The 15,544-nt window shown below is 36.5% G+C and overlaps 1 protein-coding gene and 1 long non-coding RNA gene across 11 annotated transcripts in view; one reads left to right on the top strand and one right to left on the bottom strand.

Moving 5' to 3' along the window:
* Window positions 1-15,544, top strand: part of LOC117312633 (uncharacterized) — a 127,930-nt gene that overhangs the window by 93,981 nt on the left and 18,405 nt on the right. The gene's annotated exons all lie outside the window — the stretch shown is intronic.
* Window positions 10,941-15,544, bottom strand: part of PIP5K1B (phosphatidylinositol-4-phosphate 5-kinase type 1 beta) — a 330,062-nt gene continuing 325,458 nt past the window's right edge. For all 8 annotated transcript variants that reach the window (XM_019934739.3, XM_073806189.1, XM_019934736.3 and 5 more), the window contains one exon: window positions 10,941-11,688. In XM_019934739.3, the coding sequence (XP_019790298.1) occupies window positions 11,682-11,688 (7 nt within the window). In that variant the 3' untranslated portion in view covers window positions 10,941-11,681. The remainder of the gene's footprint in view (window positions 11,689-15,544) is intronic.

The raw sequence follows: 15,544 nt of genomic DNA, 5'->3' as shown, positions 1-15,544 counted from the left end.
TTGGGCAGTTTTTGGATACTGATTGAATCTCCTTAGTAATTGGTCTGTTCATATTTTCTATTTCTTAATGATTCAGTCTTGGTAGGTTGTAGGTTTCTAGCAATTTATCCATTTCTTCTAGGTTGTCGAATTTGTCGGCATACAGTTGTTCATACTAGTCTCTTATGATCCTTTGTGTTTCTGTGGTATCAGTTGTAATACCTTTCATTTCTTATTTATTTTTTTGACTCCTCTTTTTTCTTGGAAAGTTGAACTAAAGGTTTGTCTACTTTGTTTATTGTTTCAGAAAACCAGCTTTTGCTTTCATTGATCTTTTCTATTGTCTTCCTTGTCTCTATTTCATTCATTTTTTTTCCCCCTGATCTTTGTTATTGCCTTCCTACTACTAACTTGGGCTTAGTTTTTAATTTTCTAGTTCCTTAAGATGTATAGTTAGGTTGTTTAAGGTCTTTCTTGTTTCTTTTGTTTAAAATAAATTTATTTATTTTTCTATTTATTTTTGGCTGTGCTGGGTCTTCATTGCTGCTCACGGGCTTTCTGTAGTTGCACTAAGTGGAGGCTACTCTTCGTTGCAGTGTGCAGGCTTCTCATTGCGGTGGCTTCTCTTGTTGCAGAGCATGGGCTGTAGGTTCACAGGCTTCAGTAGTTGTGGCACATAGGCTCAGTAGTTGTGGCTCACGGGCTCTAGAGCACAGGCTTAGTAGTTGTGGTGCACAGGCTTAGTTGCTCTGCAGCCTGTGGGATCTTCCTGGACCAGGGCTTGAACCCATGTCCCCTGCGTTGGCAGGTGGATTCTTAACCACTGTGCAACCAGGGAAGTCCCTCTTTCTTGTTTCTTTTTAAAATTAATTAATTAATTAATTATTTTTGGCTGTGTTGGGTCTTCCTTTCTGTGCGAGGGCTTTCTCTAGTTGTGGCAAGGCGGGGGCACTCTTCATCGTGGTGTGTGGACCTCTCACTATCGTGGCCTCTCTTGTTGCGGAGCACAGGCTCCAGACACGCAGGCTCACGGGCCTAGTTGCTCTGCGGCATGTGGGATCTTCCCAGACCAGGGCTCAAACCCATGTCCCCTGCGTTGGCAGGCAGATTCTCCACAACTGAGCCACCAGGGAAGCCCTTTCTAGTTTCTTAATGTAGGCATTTATCACTATGAATTTCTCTCTTAGAACCGCTTTTGCTGCATGCCATAAGATTTGATATGTTGTATTTCCATTTTCATTTGCCTCTAGATATTTTTTTGATTTCTCTTCATTTCTTCTTTGACCCTTTTGTTGTTCAGGAGCATGTTGTTTAATCTCCATGTATTTGAGAATTTTCTAGTTTTCTTCTTGTCATTGATTTCTATTTTCATACCATTGTGGTCAGGAAAGCTGTATGACTTTTTTCAAGCTTCTTAAAATTATTGACTTGTTTTGTGGCCTAACATATGACATATCTTGGAGAATGTTCCCTGTACACTTGAGAAAAATGTGTATTCTGCTGCTTTTGGATAGAATGATCTGAAAATGTCAAGTCTGTAGTTTAAGTCCAGTGTTTCTTTATAGATTTTCTGTCTTTATGATCTACCCATCGATAAAAGTGAGGTGTTGAAGTGCTCTTCTATTATTGTATTGCTGTCTATTTCTCTCTTTAGGTCTGTTAACACATTTTTGCTGGAGACGTATTACGGCCACAGGTGTTTGTTTCTGCAAAAATCCCCCAGTCAATAATGTGTTAATATTTACTTTATATATTTAGGTAGTCCTATGTTGGGTGCATAAATAGTTACAAATGTTGTATCGTCTTGTTGGATTGACCCCTTTATCATCACATGATAACCTTCTTTGTCTCTTATTACAATCTTTATCTTAAAGTCTATGTTTTTTTCTGATATAAGTATAGCTACCCCAGCTTTCTTTCAGTTTCCATTTGCATGGAATATTTTTCTTTTCATCTTTCACTTTCAGTCTGTGTATCCTTAGAGTTGAAGTGAGTCTCTTAAAGGCAGCGTATAGTTGGGCCTTATTATCATTTTTTAATCCATTCAACCATACTACCTCTTTTGACTGGAGAAATTAGGTCATTTACATTTAAAGTAACTGTTGATAGATACAGACTTATTGCCATTTAAAAATTGTTTTCTGGCTGTTTTATATTTCCTTTGTTTCTTTTGCTCTCTTCTTTTGTGATTTAATGATTTTCTAAGTGGTATATGTAGATTCCTTTCTCTTTATTATTTGTGTATCTACTGTAGGTTTTTGCTTTGTGGTTACCATGAGACTTATATAAAACATCTAAGAGTTTTCTTTGTTTGTTTTGTTTTTTAACATCTTTATTGGGGTATAATTGCTTTACAATGGTGTGTTAGTTTCTGCCATCTAAGAGTTTTAATAGTCTATTTTATGTATGTTTTAAAATTAACTGGTTAAAAAATTACATACAGTAAAATTTAATTTTTTCTTTTGGTGAACAATTCTATGAGATTTAACACATATGTAATTTTGTGTAACCACAACCATAATCAAGATAGAGGACAGTTCTTTTGCCCCCCAAATTGCCTCATGTTTCCCCTGTTTTAGTTGGCAATCACTGACCTGTTCTCTAACCCCATCATTTTGCCTTTTCTAGAATGTCATATAAACGAATTCATACAGTAAGTGACCTGTAGAGTCTAGCTTCTTTCACTCAGCATAATGCCTTTTAAATTCATCCATATTTTTGAGTATGTCAATAGTTCTTTTCTTTTTTATTGCTGTGTATCATTTCATTGTGTGAATGAGCCACAGTTTGTTTATCCATTCACCCATTGTGGGACATTTGGGTTGTTTTCAGTTTTTGGTGATTGTTAATAAAGCTGTTATGAGCATCCATGTACAAATGTTTATGCAAACGTAAGTTTTCAATTTTCTAAGGTAAATACCAGGAGTTGAATTGCTGAGTCATATGATAAGGGTATGTTTAACTTTATTAGAAACTGACACATTTTTCCCTAGTGGCTGTACCATTTTGCATTCCCAACAGCAAAGTATGGCAGTTAGAATTGCCTTGCATTCTCATCAGCACTTGGTATTGTCAATTACAAAAATTTAGCCATCTTAATATATGTATAGTAGCATGTCATTATAGTTTTAATTTGCATTTCCCTAATGACTGATGATGTTGAGCACCTTTTCTTGTTCTTATTTGCCAATCATATATTTTCTTTGAAGTGTCTGTTTAAATCTCTTGCTCATTTCTTTTTCAGTTTTAATAAACTTCTTTGAAAATAATATCAGATTTACAGAAAATTTGCAAAGACAGAACAGAGTTTCTTTCTTTTTCTTCTTCTTTTTCTTAATTGGGGCATAGTTGTTTTACAATGTTGTGTTAGTTTCTACTGTACAGCAAAATGAAGTAGAGTTCCCTGTGCTATACAGCAGGTTCTCATTAGTTATCTATTTTATACATATTAGTGTATATATGTCAATCCCAATCTCCCAATTCATCCCACTCCCCCTTCCCCTACCTTGGTGTCCATACATTTGTTCTCTACATCTGTGTGTCTATTTCTTCCTTGCAAACTGGTTCATCTGTACCACTTTTCTAGATTCCACATATATTTGCGTTAATAAACGATATTTGTTTTTCTCTTTCTGACTTGCTTCACTCTGTATGCCAGTCTTCAGGTCCATCCACGTCTCTACAAATGACCTAATTTTGTTCCTTTTTATGGCCGAGTAATATTCCATTGTATATATATTCCACATCTTTATCCAATCATCTGTCAATGGACATTTAGGTTGCTTCCATGACCTGGCTATTGTAAATACTGCTGCAATGAATATTGGGGTGAATGTGTCTTTTTGAATTATGGTTTTCTCTGGGTATATGCCCAGTAGTGGGATTGCTGGGTCGTATGATAATTCTATTTTTAGTTTTTTAAGGAACTTCCATACCGTTCTCCATAGTGGCTGTATCAATCTGCATTCCCACCAACAGTGCAAGAGGGTTCCCTTTTCTCCACACCCTCTCCAGCATTTATTGTTTGTATATTTTCTGATGATGCCCTGTCTAACCAGTGTGAGGTGATACCTCATTGTAGTTTTGATTTTCATTTCTCTAGTAGTTAGTGATGTTGAGCATCTTTTCATGTGCCTCTTGGCCATCTGTATGTCTTCTTTGGAGAAAGGTCTATTTAGGTCTTCTGCCCATGTTTGGATTGGGTTGTTTGATTTTTTGATATTGAGCTGCATGAGCTGTTTGTATATTTTGGAGATTAATCCTTTGTCTGTTGATTCGTTTGCCAATATTTTCTCCCATGCTGAGGGTTGTCTTTTCGTCTTGTTTATGGTTTCCTTTGCTGTGCAAAAGCTTTTAAGTTTCATTAGATCCCATTTGTTTATTTGTGCTTTTATTTCCATTTCTCTAGGAGGTGGATCCAAAAGGATCTTGCTGTGGTTTATGTCAAAGAGTGTTCTTCCTATGTTTTCCTCTAAGAGTTTTATAGTGTCTGGTCTTACATTTAGGTCTTTAATCCATTTTGAGTTTACTATTGTGTATAGTGTTAGGGAGTGTTCTAATTTCATTCTTTTACATGTAGCTGTCCAGTTTTCCCAGCACCACATATGGCTTGTGGGATCTTAGTTCTCCAACCAGGGATCAAACCCAGGCCGTGGCAGTGAAAACACTGAGTCCTAACCACGGGACTACCAGGGCATTCCCTAGAACAGAGTTTCTATATACCATTTACCCAGTTTCTCTTGAGTCATACTTACATAAGATGCTAATATTATTTTTCCAAACTCAGTGTTGTCTTTTGTACAATACTATTAACTAAATTTCAGACTTTATTCAGATTTCACCAGTTTTTTTTTTTTTTCTGTTAATAACCTTCCCCACCCCTACCCCTTTGCCCCCTGCTCCAGGCTCAGATACAGTATACCTAGAGTTAATTTTCTGTCCTTACTTTATAAGTCTTTTGGGTATCTTTACCTTCTTGGAGAAGTTGTGTCTAGAGCCATCTGACCTACTCCAATCTGGAGTGATTTATTTATAGATCTCCTCCATTGTTGCCATGTTGGGATTTCCCTTTATGTTCATCCTGGGGATTCCTTCCTCTTGGGTTGGATCTCTTGATTTCTGGATCCAATGGCCTTCTATTTCATGGCTTTCTTTTTCTTGATTTACTATCTCATTTTGGTTAAACGCATCTTTGGGGAGTTTCTAGATAAAGGGAAGATGGAAATGAATTTTTCATAGATAATTTTATTCTACCCTCACTTTTAATTGGTTTTCCAGGGTGTGATCATTAATTTTATGTATCAACTTGGCTAGGGTAGAGCACCCAGTTATTTAATCAAAAACTAATATAGGTATTGCTGTGAAAATATTTTATAGATGTAATTGAGATCTTTAATCAGTTGACTTTAAGTAAAGGAGGTTACCCTCAATAACATGTGTGGGCCTGATCCAATCAAGTGAAGGCCTTATAGCAAAAACTGAAGTGTCCTTGAAAAGAAGAAATTCTGCCTGAGGATTGCTCTATTAACCCATGCCTGAGTTTCCAGCCTGACAACCTGCCCTGTGAAATTCAGAATTGTCTTTCCCCACAGTTGTGTGAGCCAATTTATTAAAATAAATCTGTTATCCATCTCTATGTCTCTACTATTCTATTTCTCTAGAGAACACGGACTAATACACAGGGTATAGAATTATAGGTTAGCAATACCTTTCTCTCAGAATTTTGAAGGCATAGTTCCATTGGTTTCTAGCTACCGTATGCTGTTGAGAAATTTGATACAATTTTGAGCCTTGAGCCTTTATATAAAATTAATTTTACTCTGAAAGATTGTAGAATTTTGTCATCATCCTTGGTGGTCTGAAATTGCATGGTAAGGTTCATTTTCATCCATTGTTCTGGGTGCTCAGAGTCTCTTTCAATCTGGAAACTCACACCCTTTAGCTCTGGGAAATTTTCCTGACATTTGTTTGAGGCTTTTCTTACATCCATTGTCTCTATTTTCTCTTTCTGGAAGTCCTATTATTTGGATATTGGTTCTAGTGGAATGGTCTTCAAGTTTTCTTATTTCGTTTCACCTATTTTTAATCTTTTTGGGATGTATCTTGAATCTTATCTCCTAACCACTCTCTCAGTTAGATCCTAATTTCTGCCATCATGCTTTTAATTTCCAAGAGCTCTTGTATGTTTTCAGAATGTTCATTCTTTTTCCATATATTTATTTAATCGCTTAAAAACTAAAATATATACTGAAATCATTATCTGTCTGCCCCAAACAATGAATATTATAAATTATCATTTTCTTTGTTATAAAACTGAAAACAGAAAGTTAAATCTGTATGATTTCTGGAATATTTTGGTCCATAAAATTTAGCAATGCAAATGCACTGCACAAAAATTTTGAAGGTTACAATTTAATTTTTGTTTCATGTATAAGAAAATTAACTTAAACAAATTAAAAGAAAATTCTATAAGTATTGATATCCCTAGTTAGTAAGTATTTACTAACAGACTAAATAAATGCCTCTGTGATGCTTACATTATGGAAATGCCTTGTTTTGTTTGGTGAAGCATAACACATGTCCTTGAATGTGTTTTCAATGCATAGATGCTATTCTTACTGATTATTTTTGCATTTAATTCCATCTACTTATGCAAAAATTTGGGTATGCTATCTCATTTTTCTTAACTGCTACACTAATCCTAGTTAATCCTAGATTTTTTTCCATGGGTTTATTAACATGCCAAGATGTATCAGTTCAATATGTAGTCTTGTAATTTTATTTAACACCTACTGTTTTCATACTTTCTTATTCTCATTTAACACAGGCAGCTCTAAGTTCTTATATAAACTGCAACTATCTTTTTTTGTTTTCTACGTTTTCCCTGCATAAATCTCTCCCTTTGTCACAGTGATCATTTTGTCTGCATAGAACCTTCATATATGAGGTTATATAACATATATAGGTTATATACATATGTAGGTTGCTACATATACAAGGTTATATAGTATAGTAGTTAGAAGTGTGGGCTCTTAAGGTTGGCTAGACTCCTTGTATTTATTTATTTATCTATTAAAATTTTTATTGGAGTATAGTTGATTTACAATGTTGTGTTAGTTTCAGGTGTACAGGAAAGTGAATCAGCCATACATATACACATATCCAATTTTTAATTTTTTTAATTACAAAATTTTTGAGGTGCTTTATACATTCTATTATTTATATATAATACAGGTTATTATGTTTGCTCAAGACCACTGTGCCTATTGAATGATATACTGTATGTAAGGAAGCTAGCACATAAAATATTAGTATGGGTTCTTATAAGGTTAGAAATGGGGAGAGGAAGAATTGGTCATCTGTGTTCCTTTTTTTCATTTTCTGACTTGATGTGTGTCACCTCCACATTCTTGTCCCCAAAGTTCTCAAAAATACTAACTCCAACATGATGTAAAGGATAGCCACTCTTTTTTAGATTCTTTTCCCATATAAGCCGTTACAGAGTACTGAGTAGAGTTTCCTGTGCTATAAAGTAGGTCCGTGTTAGTTATCTATTTTATGTATAGTAGTGTGTATATGTCAATCCCAATTTCCCAACTTATCCCTCCCCCCACTTACCCACTGTTAATTCTAAGTTTGTTTGCTACATCTGTGACTCTATTTCTGTTTTGTAAATAAGTTCACTTGTAACCTTTTTTTAGATTCCACATATAAGCGATATCAGATGATATTTGTCTTTCTCTGTCTGACTGACTTCACCCAGTCTGACAATCTCTAGGTCCATTCATGTTGCTGCAAATGGCATCATTTTGTTCTTTTTTATGGATAAGTAATATTCTATTGTATATATATACGACATCTTTATCCATTTCTCTGTCAATGGACATTTAGGTTGCTTCCATGTCCTGGCTATTGTAAATAGTGCTGCAGTGAACATTGGGGTGCATATATCTTTTCAAATTATGATTTGCTTCAGGTATATGCTGAGGAGTGGGACTGCAGGAACATATGGTAGTTCTATTTTTAGTTTTTAAAGGAACCTCCATACTGTTCTCCACAGTGGCTGTACCAATTTACACTCCCACCAACAGTGTAGGAGGGCTCCCTTTTCTCCACACCCTCTCCAGCATTTCTTGTTTGTAGATTAAAAAAAAAAATTTTTTTAAGTATTTAAAAAAAATTATTTAATTATTTTTGGCTGCGTTGGGTCTTTGTTGCTGCGCGTGGGCTTTCTCTAGTTGCGGTGAGCGTGGGCTACTCTTTGTTGCGGTGCACAGGCTTCTCATTGCGGTGGCTTCTCTTGTTGCAGAGCACGGTCTCTAGGCACACGGGCTTCAGTAGTTGTGGCTCGCGGGCTCTAGAGTGCAGGCTCAGTAGTTGTGGCACACGGGCTTAGTTGCTCTGTGGCATGTGGGATCTTCCCAGACCAGGGCTTGATCCTGTGTCCCCTGCATTGGCAGGAGGATTCTTAACCACTGTACCACCAGGGAAGCCCTGTAGAGTTTTTTGATGATGGCCATTCTGCCCTGTGTGAGGTGATAGCTCATTGCAGTTTTGATTTGCATTTCTCTAATGATTAGTGATGTTGAGCATCTTTTGATGTGCTTTTTGGCCATCTGTAAGAATGTTCATTTTTGTCACAGCATCCTGATCATGCTTCTTGGATGCTGTATAATTTATTATCTTTGAAGATGTATGGTAATTTTTGTTCTGAAGTTTACTTCTTGCAGTCCTTGTTAACCCCAGCGGCAGTTTTCTGTTTGTATATTTCAGTCTCATTTTAGAGAATATCCTTAGATGTCTTGTGATATTTGGTTGGCTGTGCGTTGAGTGGGGACTAAAATGTGAGTGAGCACTGGCTGTGGCGGGTGTAGTGGAACTTCACTGTAGGGTGCCTTGGCTGAGCCAGTTGTTAGGGAAATCTCCAGTGTTATTACCTTTAAGCTTTCCCCCTCGGTAAGGTAACTATATAATTTGTGGTAAAAGTGGAACATTTTTGAGAGTGAAAGTATATACTGTTATTATGCCTGAGTGTCCGGCATAAACTCAGACTATCTTAGGCAAATTAGCATATGGTCATCTACCTCCTGGTAGTGATAGTTTTTTCAGAGAAAATTCTTCCACACCCAGTATGGGTGCTAGAAGTCAAGCTGTATGCATCTAGGAACTGTGTGGAGGAAGAGGTCTAGGGACTCATTATTTATCTTTCAGTGCACATGCTTATGGCCCCAAATTGGAAGCTACCGAAATGTCAGTCAGCAATAGAGTAGAAAATTGTGGGATAATCATGTGGCAGAATACTACTCAGCAATGAAAAAGAATGAGCTTTCACTGTATACAATGAAATGAATGGCTCTCATACAGTGTTGAACAACAGTAACACCAAAAAGCTAGATAAAGAGGACATACTCTATTACTCTATATGAAGTTCAAGAACTGGCAAAACTAATCCATGATGATAGAAATAATAATAATGGTTACCTTTGGGGCATTGATGGGAAGGCATCAATCCTACCAAAGGTATTGATGGGGAGGGGTCATGAAAGAACCTGTAGGTTAGCTGGAAATACTCTATCTCTTGTTCTAGGTGCTGCTTACAAGGGTGTGTGTATATATGTAAAACATCATTGCACCATACAATTAATAGTTGTGCACTCTATTATATGTAAATTATACCTCAATTTTTAAAAGAAGGTACAAAGTGTTGAGGTTTTCTGAGACAGGTGAGTTGACCGCAGACTGGTCAAGGGTGACGGTCGCGGTGGGGAGACAGGATTGGGCATCATGGACAGCTTCATGGCATTGAAATAGCATTTGAGTTAAGCCTTAAAATAGTGGTTCTCAACAGTTCTTGGGTCAAAGCCACTGTGAATTTGATGGAAATTATTGTCTTTCTCTTCATGAAAAAAGCCCCCATATACACAAAGGCATACCCAACTTGTGTATATTATTTCATGGCCCTATTAATATCCATCTGTGACCCTCCTAAGAATCAATGGGTCCTGGGCTTAAGGACCCCTGCTTAGATAAATGGATACAAATGGGAGGGGGAAGAGCAGGATTGCAGCTAAGTAAACCCCTATAGTAAGATCGGGCATCTGCTAGCACATATGGATACCAGGCAGAGAGAGGCAAAGAATCCTCCACGATCCACTTCAGTAAAATTTCCCATTGACAGCCCAACCCAGGATAAATTCCCAGCACCAACTCTGCAGATGAAATGAATACTTATACGGAGTCACCATGGCTCCAAGCTGTATTTACAAAAGCTAATATTATGTTTGTTTATGAGAACCAGCTTGCTTTAACTTGAAGTATTTTACACTGAGCATCTTACTCATCAGGAATGTCTTTTTGTTTTCTAATGATTTTTTCTGCAGTGTATGATTATGCAACCTCTTAACCTGCTGCTGCTTGGGACACTCATGTGATACTATAGATGTATTAACTGCTTAAATATTCATTGCCCCTCTCTGCTGAGTCTATTCCTATGTGAAAAGTACACTTCCCAACACTTTGACGACAGACTTGTCAATGTCATTTGCTTTGGCCAGTGGATTGTGAGTTCTGTAAACCATGTTTAAGCAGAAGCTTTACGAGCTCCCATGGTTCCACTATCACATTTTTTCTTCTGCAGTAAAAGTGGCATGTCCTAGACGGGTTGCTCTGGATCCCAATCCAGAGATTTGGGGATTGTTTGTCACCACAACATAACATAGTGAAAGCTGACTAACACACCAGGACATTTGGGAAAGTCTCTTGAACAAGTTGAGCAGAATCTGCTATTGAGTCTTTTCTCAGGGCCCGGGTAATTTTCTCTCCATTTTCATCAATCACGAGAGTCAGTTTATTTAGGATTCCAGAATATGTAAAAATGATGGGTATCTAAGTTACTTCTTTTTTATTAACAAAAGAAAGAAATGTGAAGACCATAAACCACCTGAATTAATATAATACCACAATTGAGAACAAAATATTTTATTTCTCTCAATAAAACTATAGTTTACAATAGTATTTACTAAATAAATTATATAATCTCTTTTACAAGCAATAAACTAAATCACAAATATTTCAAAGACAATGTATGTACACGACATAAGGCCTTTTATAAATAGCTTTGCTTTTCTCATTTCACTAGTAAACAGTGAAAAAATCTTTATAGAAGCTAATTTTCTATAAAGTATATGCAGACCTATTACACTGATCTTTATATGAAACCAATTTAAACTTTTAATGACATGGGCTGATTATAACTTTGAAAAAGAGCATAATTCAGACGTTACCATTTTGCATGGATAGATTTTTTAAAAATATATAAGCAGATTACATATGTTGCTTATGGATAATCACTGGATGCATGCAAAATGAAACAATGCAAGTGTCAATAGTAAAATAGCACTTCCAAGTCCAAAAAGGTGATTGGCAATGGTATAGAAAGCAGCTTAAATAGAGTTCATGCAGTTCTTCACAGTTCAGCAAGCAACAGCAAATGACAGAAGAGTGTGGTATTTTTCACATCACATCTGCCGATCAGCCTCTCGGCCGAGGCTCCCCTGACATCTCGCAAACTCCAAGTCCAGTTGATGATGACTCTGTGTGTAGTGGGGCTCAGCCAAGTTTCCTTTGGGAAATTGTGGAGTGGAGAAACTTCTCTCCCACAACCGTGTTCCTGCCTCATCCATCTGCTTAGGTGGTCACCATTTTCACTTACTGGGGGAGAAAAAAAGAAAGCAGATGTAAGACTAAGTTTTTGCATCAATTTATAATGGCGCCTCATGATTGCGAACAAGTTCATTCTTTCTTCCAATGACTTGTGCCCGGAAAACATGCATGTAGAAATGGGAGGGCATTAGGTCTGGAATTGATTCTTTTGCAATGATGAACATCTGCTTCCCTGGACCTGCAACATGTAAATTACACCAAGATCTACCAAGCGCTTACCACATCACAGCTTAGTGCTAGGGACTCTGAAGGAAACAGCGCTGGCTAAGACACACTCCTGCCCTCCAAGTGCACAGGGCTTTGGGGATGTGCTGTGGTATATCAGGCCTGAAGCCAATCAGAGCAACTTGAACATGGTCTGGAACTCATGAATGCTGTGTGCATTTTTACACACTATCCCTGTGGCTGGGGAGGAAAAAATATGTCCAGCAAATACTGGACCTAAAATGGTAGCCACTTAAGCTCAGAGGCAGCTAATTCAACCCCTGACAGCTGTACCAAGATATATACGGGGAAGCAGTACCATGGTCAGTCAGACACAATGGCTTAAATCTATTGATTCTCTCTAATTATTACAGCTACAGGACATTATGCAAGTTAGTTAATCATCTGTGCACCTTATTTATCTGTTAAATGGGAGTAATAAACCCTACTTTATAAGTGATAAACTTTTCTATGAGGAAACAGTATCTGTACAAATAGACACACATACATGATATACACAAATTCTGTACATATCATTTAGTGCCTGGCAATAGTAGTGTCTCCAAAATAGTAGTTAAGAAGGTTGCAGTTGGGATCACAGAGATTGTGTGGCCCAACACATTCATTTGGAGGCTGAAAATACTTGAGTAAACAGTTTGAAATGACTGAAAATTATTAGGAAAGAAACTATATCAAAGAGGATTCTGTTTAAAAGTATTACATCTCGTAATTTGAGCCTATTGTGAGTTGTACCTTTTGTTGTTTTATAGTTGAGACTGCTCACTCTCATCTGAAACATGTTCACACTGTTACTTTCTATCCTGTTCTATTGAGCTATATTTCTGTTTTTGTGCCAGTACCATATTGTTGTGATGACTAGAGCTTTGTAGTAAAGTCTGAAGTCAGGGAGCCTGATTCCTCCAGCTCCATTTTTCTTTCTCAAGATTGCTTTGGCTATTCAAGGTCTCTTGTGTCTCCATACAAATTTTAAGATTTTTTTGTTCTAGTTCTGTGAAAAATGCCATTGGCAATTTGACAGGGATTGCACTGAATCTGTAGATTGCCTTGGTATTACAGTCATTTTGACAATATTGATTTTTCCAATCCAAAAACATGGTATATCTTTCCAGCTGTTTGTGTCATCTTCAATTTCTTTCATCAGCATCTTACAGTTTTCAGAGTACAGGTCTTCTGCCTCCTTAGGTAGGTTTATTCCTAGATATTTCATTCTTTTTGATGCTAAGGTAAATGGGATTGTTTCCTTAATTTCTCTTTCTGATCTTTCATTGCTAGTGTATAGAAATGCAACAGATTTCTGCGTATTAATTTTGTATCCTGCCACTTTACCGAATTCATTGATGAGCTCTAGTAGTTTTCTGGTAGCATCTTTAGGATTATCTGTGTATACTATCCTGTCATCTGCAAACAGTGACAGTTTTACTTCTTTTCCAATTTGTATTCCTTTTATTTCTTTTTCTTCTCTGATTACTGTGGCTAGGACTTCCAAAACTATGTTTAATAAAAGGGGCAAGAGTGGACATCCTTGTCTTTTTCCTGATCTTAGAGGAAATGCTTTCAGCTTTTCACCACTGAGTATGATGTTAGCTGTGGGTTTGTCATCTATGGCTTTTCTTATGTTGAGGTAGGTTCTCTTTATGCCCACTTTCTGGAGAGTTTTTAATCAGAAACCAGTACTGAATTTTGTCAAAAGCTTGTTCTGCATCTATTTAGATGATCATATGATTTTTATTATTCAATTTGTTAATGTGGTGTATCACACTGATTGATCTGCATATATTGAAGAATCCTTGCATCCCTGGGATAAACCCCACTTGATTATGGTGTATGATCCTTTTAATGTATTGTTGGATTCGGTTTGCTAGTATTTTGTTGAGGATTTTTGCGTCTATGTGCATCAGTGATATTGGCCTGTAATTTTCTTTTGTTGTTGTTGTTGTTGTATCTTTGACTGGTTTTGGTATCAGGGTGATGTTGGCCTGAGTTTGGGAGTGTTTCTTCCTCTGCAGTTTTTTGGAATAGTTTCAGAAGGATAGGTGTTAAGTCTTCTCTAAATGTTTGATAGAATTCACCCATGAAGCCAGCTGCTTCTGGACTTTTGTTCGTTGGAAGTTTTAAAATCACAGTTTCAATCTCATTACTTGTGATTGGTCTGTTCATATTTTCTATTTCTTCCTGGTTCAGTCTTGGAAGATTGTACCTTTCTAAGAATTTGTCCATTTCTTCTAGGTTGTCTATTTTATTATTATTATTTTATATGGTTGCTTGTAGTAGTCTGTTATCCTTTGTGTTTCTGTAGTGTCAATTGTAACTTTTTTCATTTCTAATTTTATTGATTTGAGTCTGCTCCCTTTTTTTTCTTGATGAGTCTGGCTAAAGGTTTATCAACTTTGTTTATGTTTTCAAGGAACCAGCTTTTAGCTTCATTGATCTTTGCTATTGTTTTCTTCATCTCTGTTTCATTTATTTCTGCTCTGATCTTTATATCTTTCCTTCTACTGCCTTTTGGGTTTGTTTGTTCCTCTTTCTCTAATTGCTTTATGTGTAAGAATAGGTTGTTTGTGATTTTTCTTGTTTCCTAAGATTGTATTGCTATAAACTTCCCTCTTAGAACTGCTTTTGCTGCATCCCTTAGGTTTTGGATTGTCATGCTTTCATTTTCATTTGTCTCTAGGTATTTTTTCATTTCCTCAGTGATCCACTGGTTGTTTAGTAGCATTTTGTTTAAGCTCCATGTGTTTGTGTTTTTTAGTTTTTTTCTTGTAGTTGATTTCTAATCTCATAGTGTTGTGGTCAGAAAAGATACTTGATACAACTTCAATTTTCTTAAATTTACTGAGACTAGCTTTGTGGCCCAGCATATGATTTATCCTGGAGAACATTCCATGTGCACTTGAGAAGAATGTGTATTCTGCTGCTTTTGGATGGAGTGTTCTATAAATAATGGTTAAGTCCCTCTGATTTAATGTGTAAGGCCTGTGTTTCCTTATTGATCTTCTGTATGGGTGATCTGTCCATTGATGAAAGTGGGGTGTTAAAGTCCCCCACTATTATTGTGTTACTGTTCATTTCTCCTTTTATGGCTGTTAGTATTTGCCTTATATATTGAGGTGCTTCTTTGTTGGGTGCATATATATTTATAATTGTTATATCTTCTTGGATTGATTCTTGATCATTCTGTAGTGTCCTTCTTTGTCTCTTGTAATAGGCTTTATTTTAAAGTCTCTTTGGTCTGATATGAGTATTGCTACTCTAGGTTTCTTTTGATTTCCATGTGCATGGAATACCTTTTTCCATCCCCTCACTTGCAGTCTATATGTGTCCCTAGATCTGAGGTGGGTCTCTTGTAGACAGAATATATATGGATCTTGTTTTTGTATCCATTCAGCCAGTCTACGTCTTTTGGTTGGAGCATTTAATCCATTTACTTTTAAGGTAATTATCAATATGTGTGTTCTGACTGCCATCTTGTTAATTGTTTGGGATTTGTTTTTGTAGGTCTTTTTCTTCCCTTCCTCTTTTGTTCTCCTCTCTTGTAATTTGATGTCTAACTTTAGTACTGTGTTTAGATTCCTTTTTCTTTTTTGTGTATCTATTGTTGATTTTCGGTTTGTGGTTACCA

This window comes from Tursiops truncatus, chromosome 6 (genome assembly GCF_011762595.2).
Source record: "Tursiops truncatus isolate mTurTru1 chromosome 6, mTurTru1.mat.Y, whole genome shotgun sequence".
Classification (NCBI taxonomy): Eukaryota; Metazoa; Chordata; class Mammalia; order Artiodactyla; family Delphinidae; genus Tursiops; species Tursiops truncatus.
The sequence above is the reverse complement of the archived record's forward strand: the minus strand, read 5'-3'. Positions and strand labels throughout refer to the sequence as shown.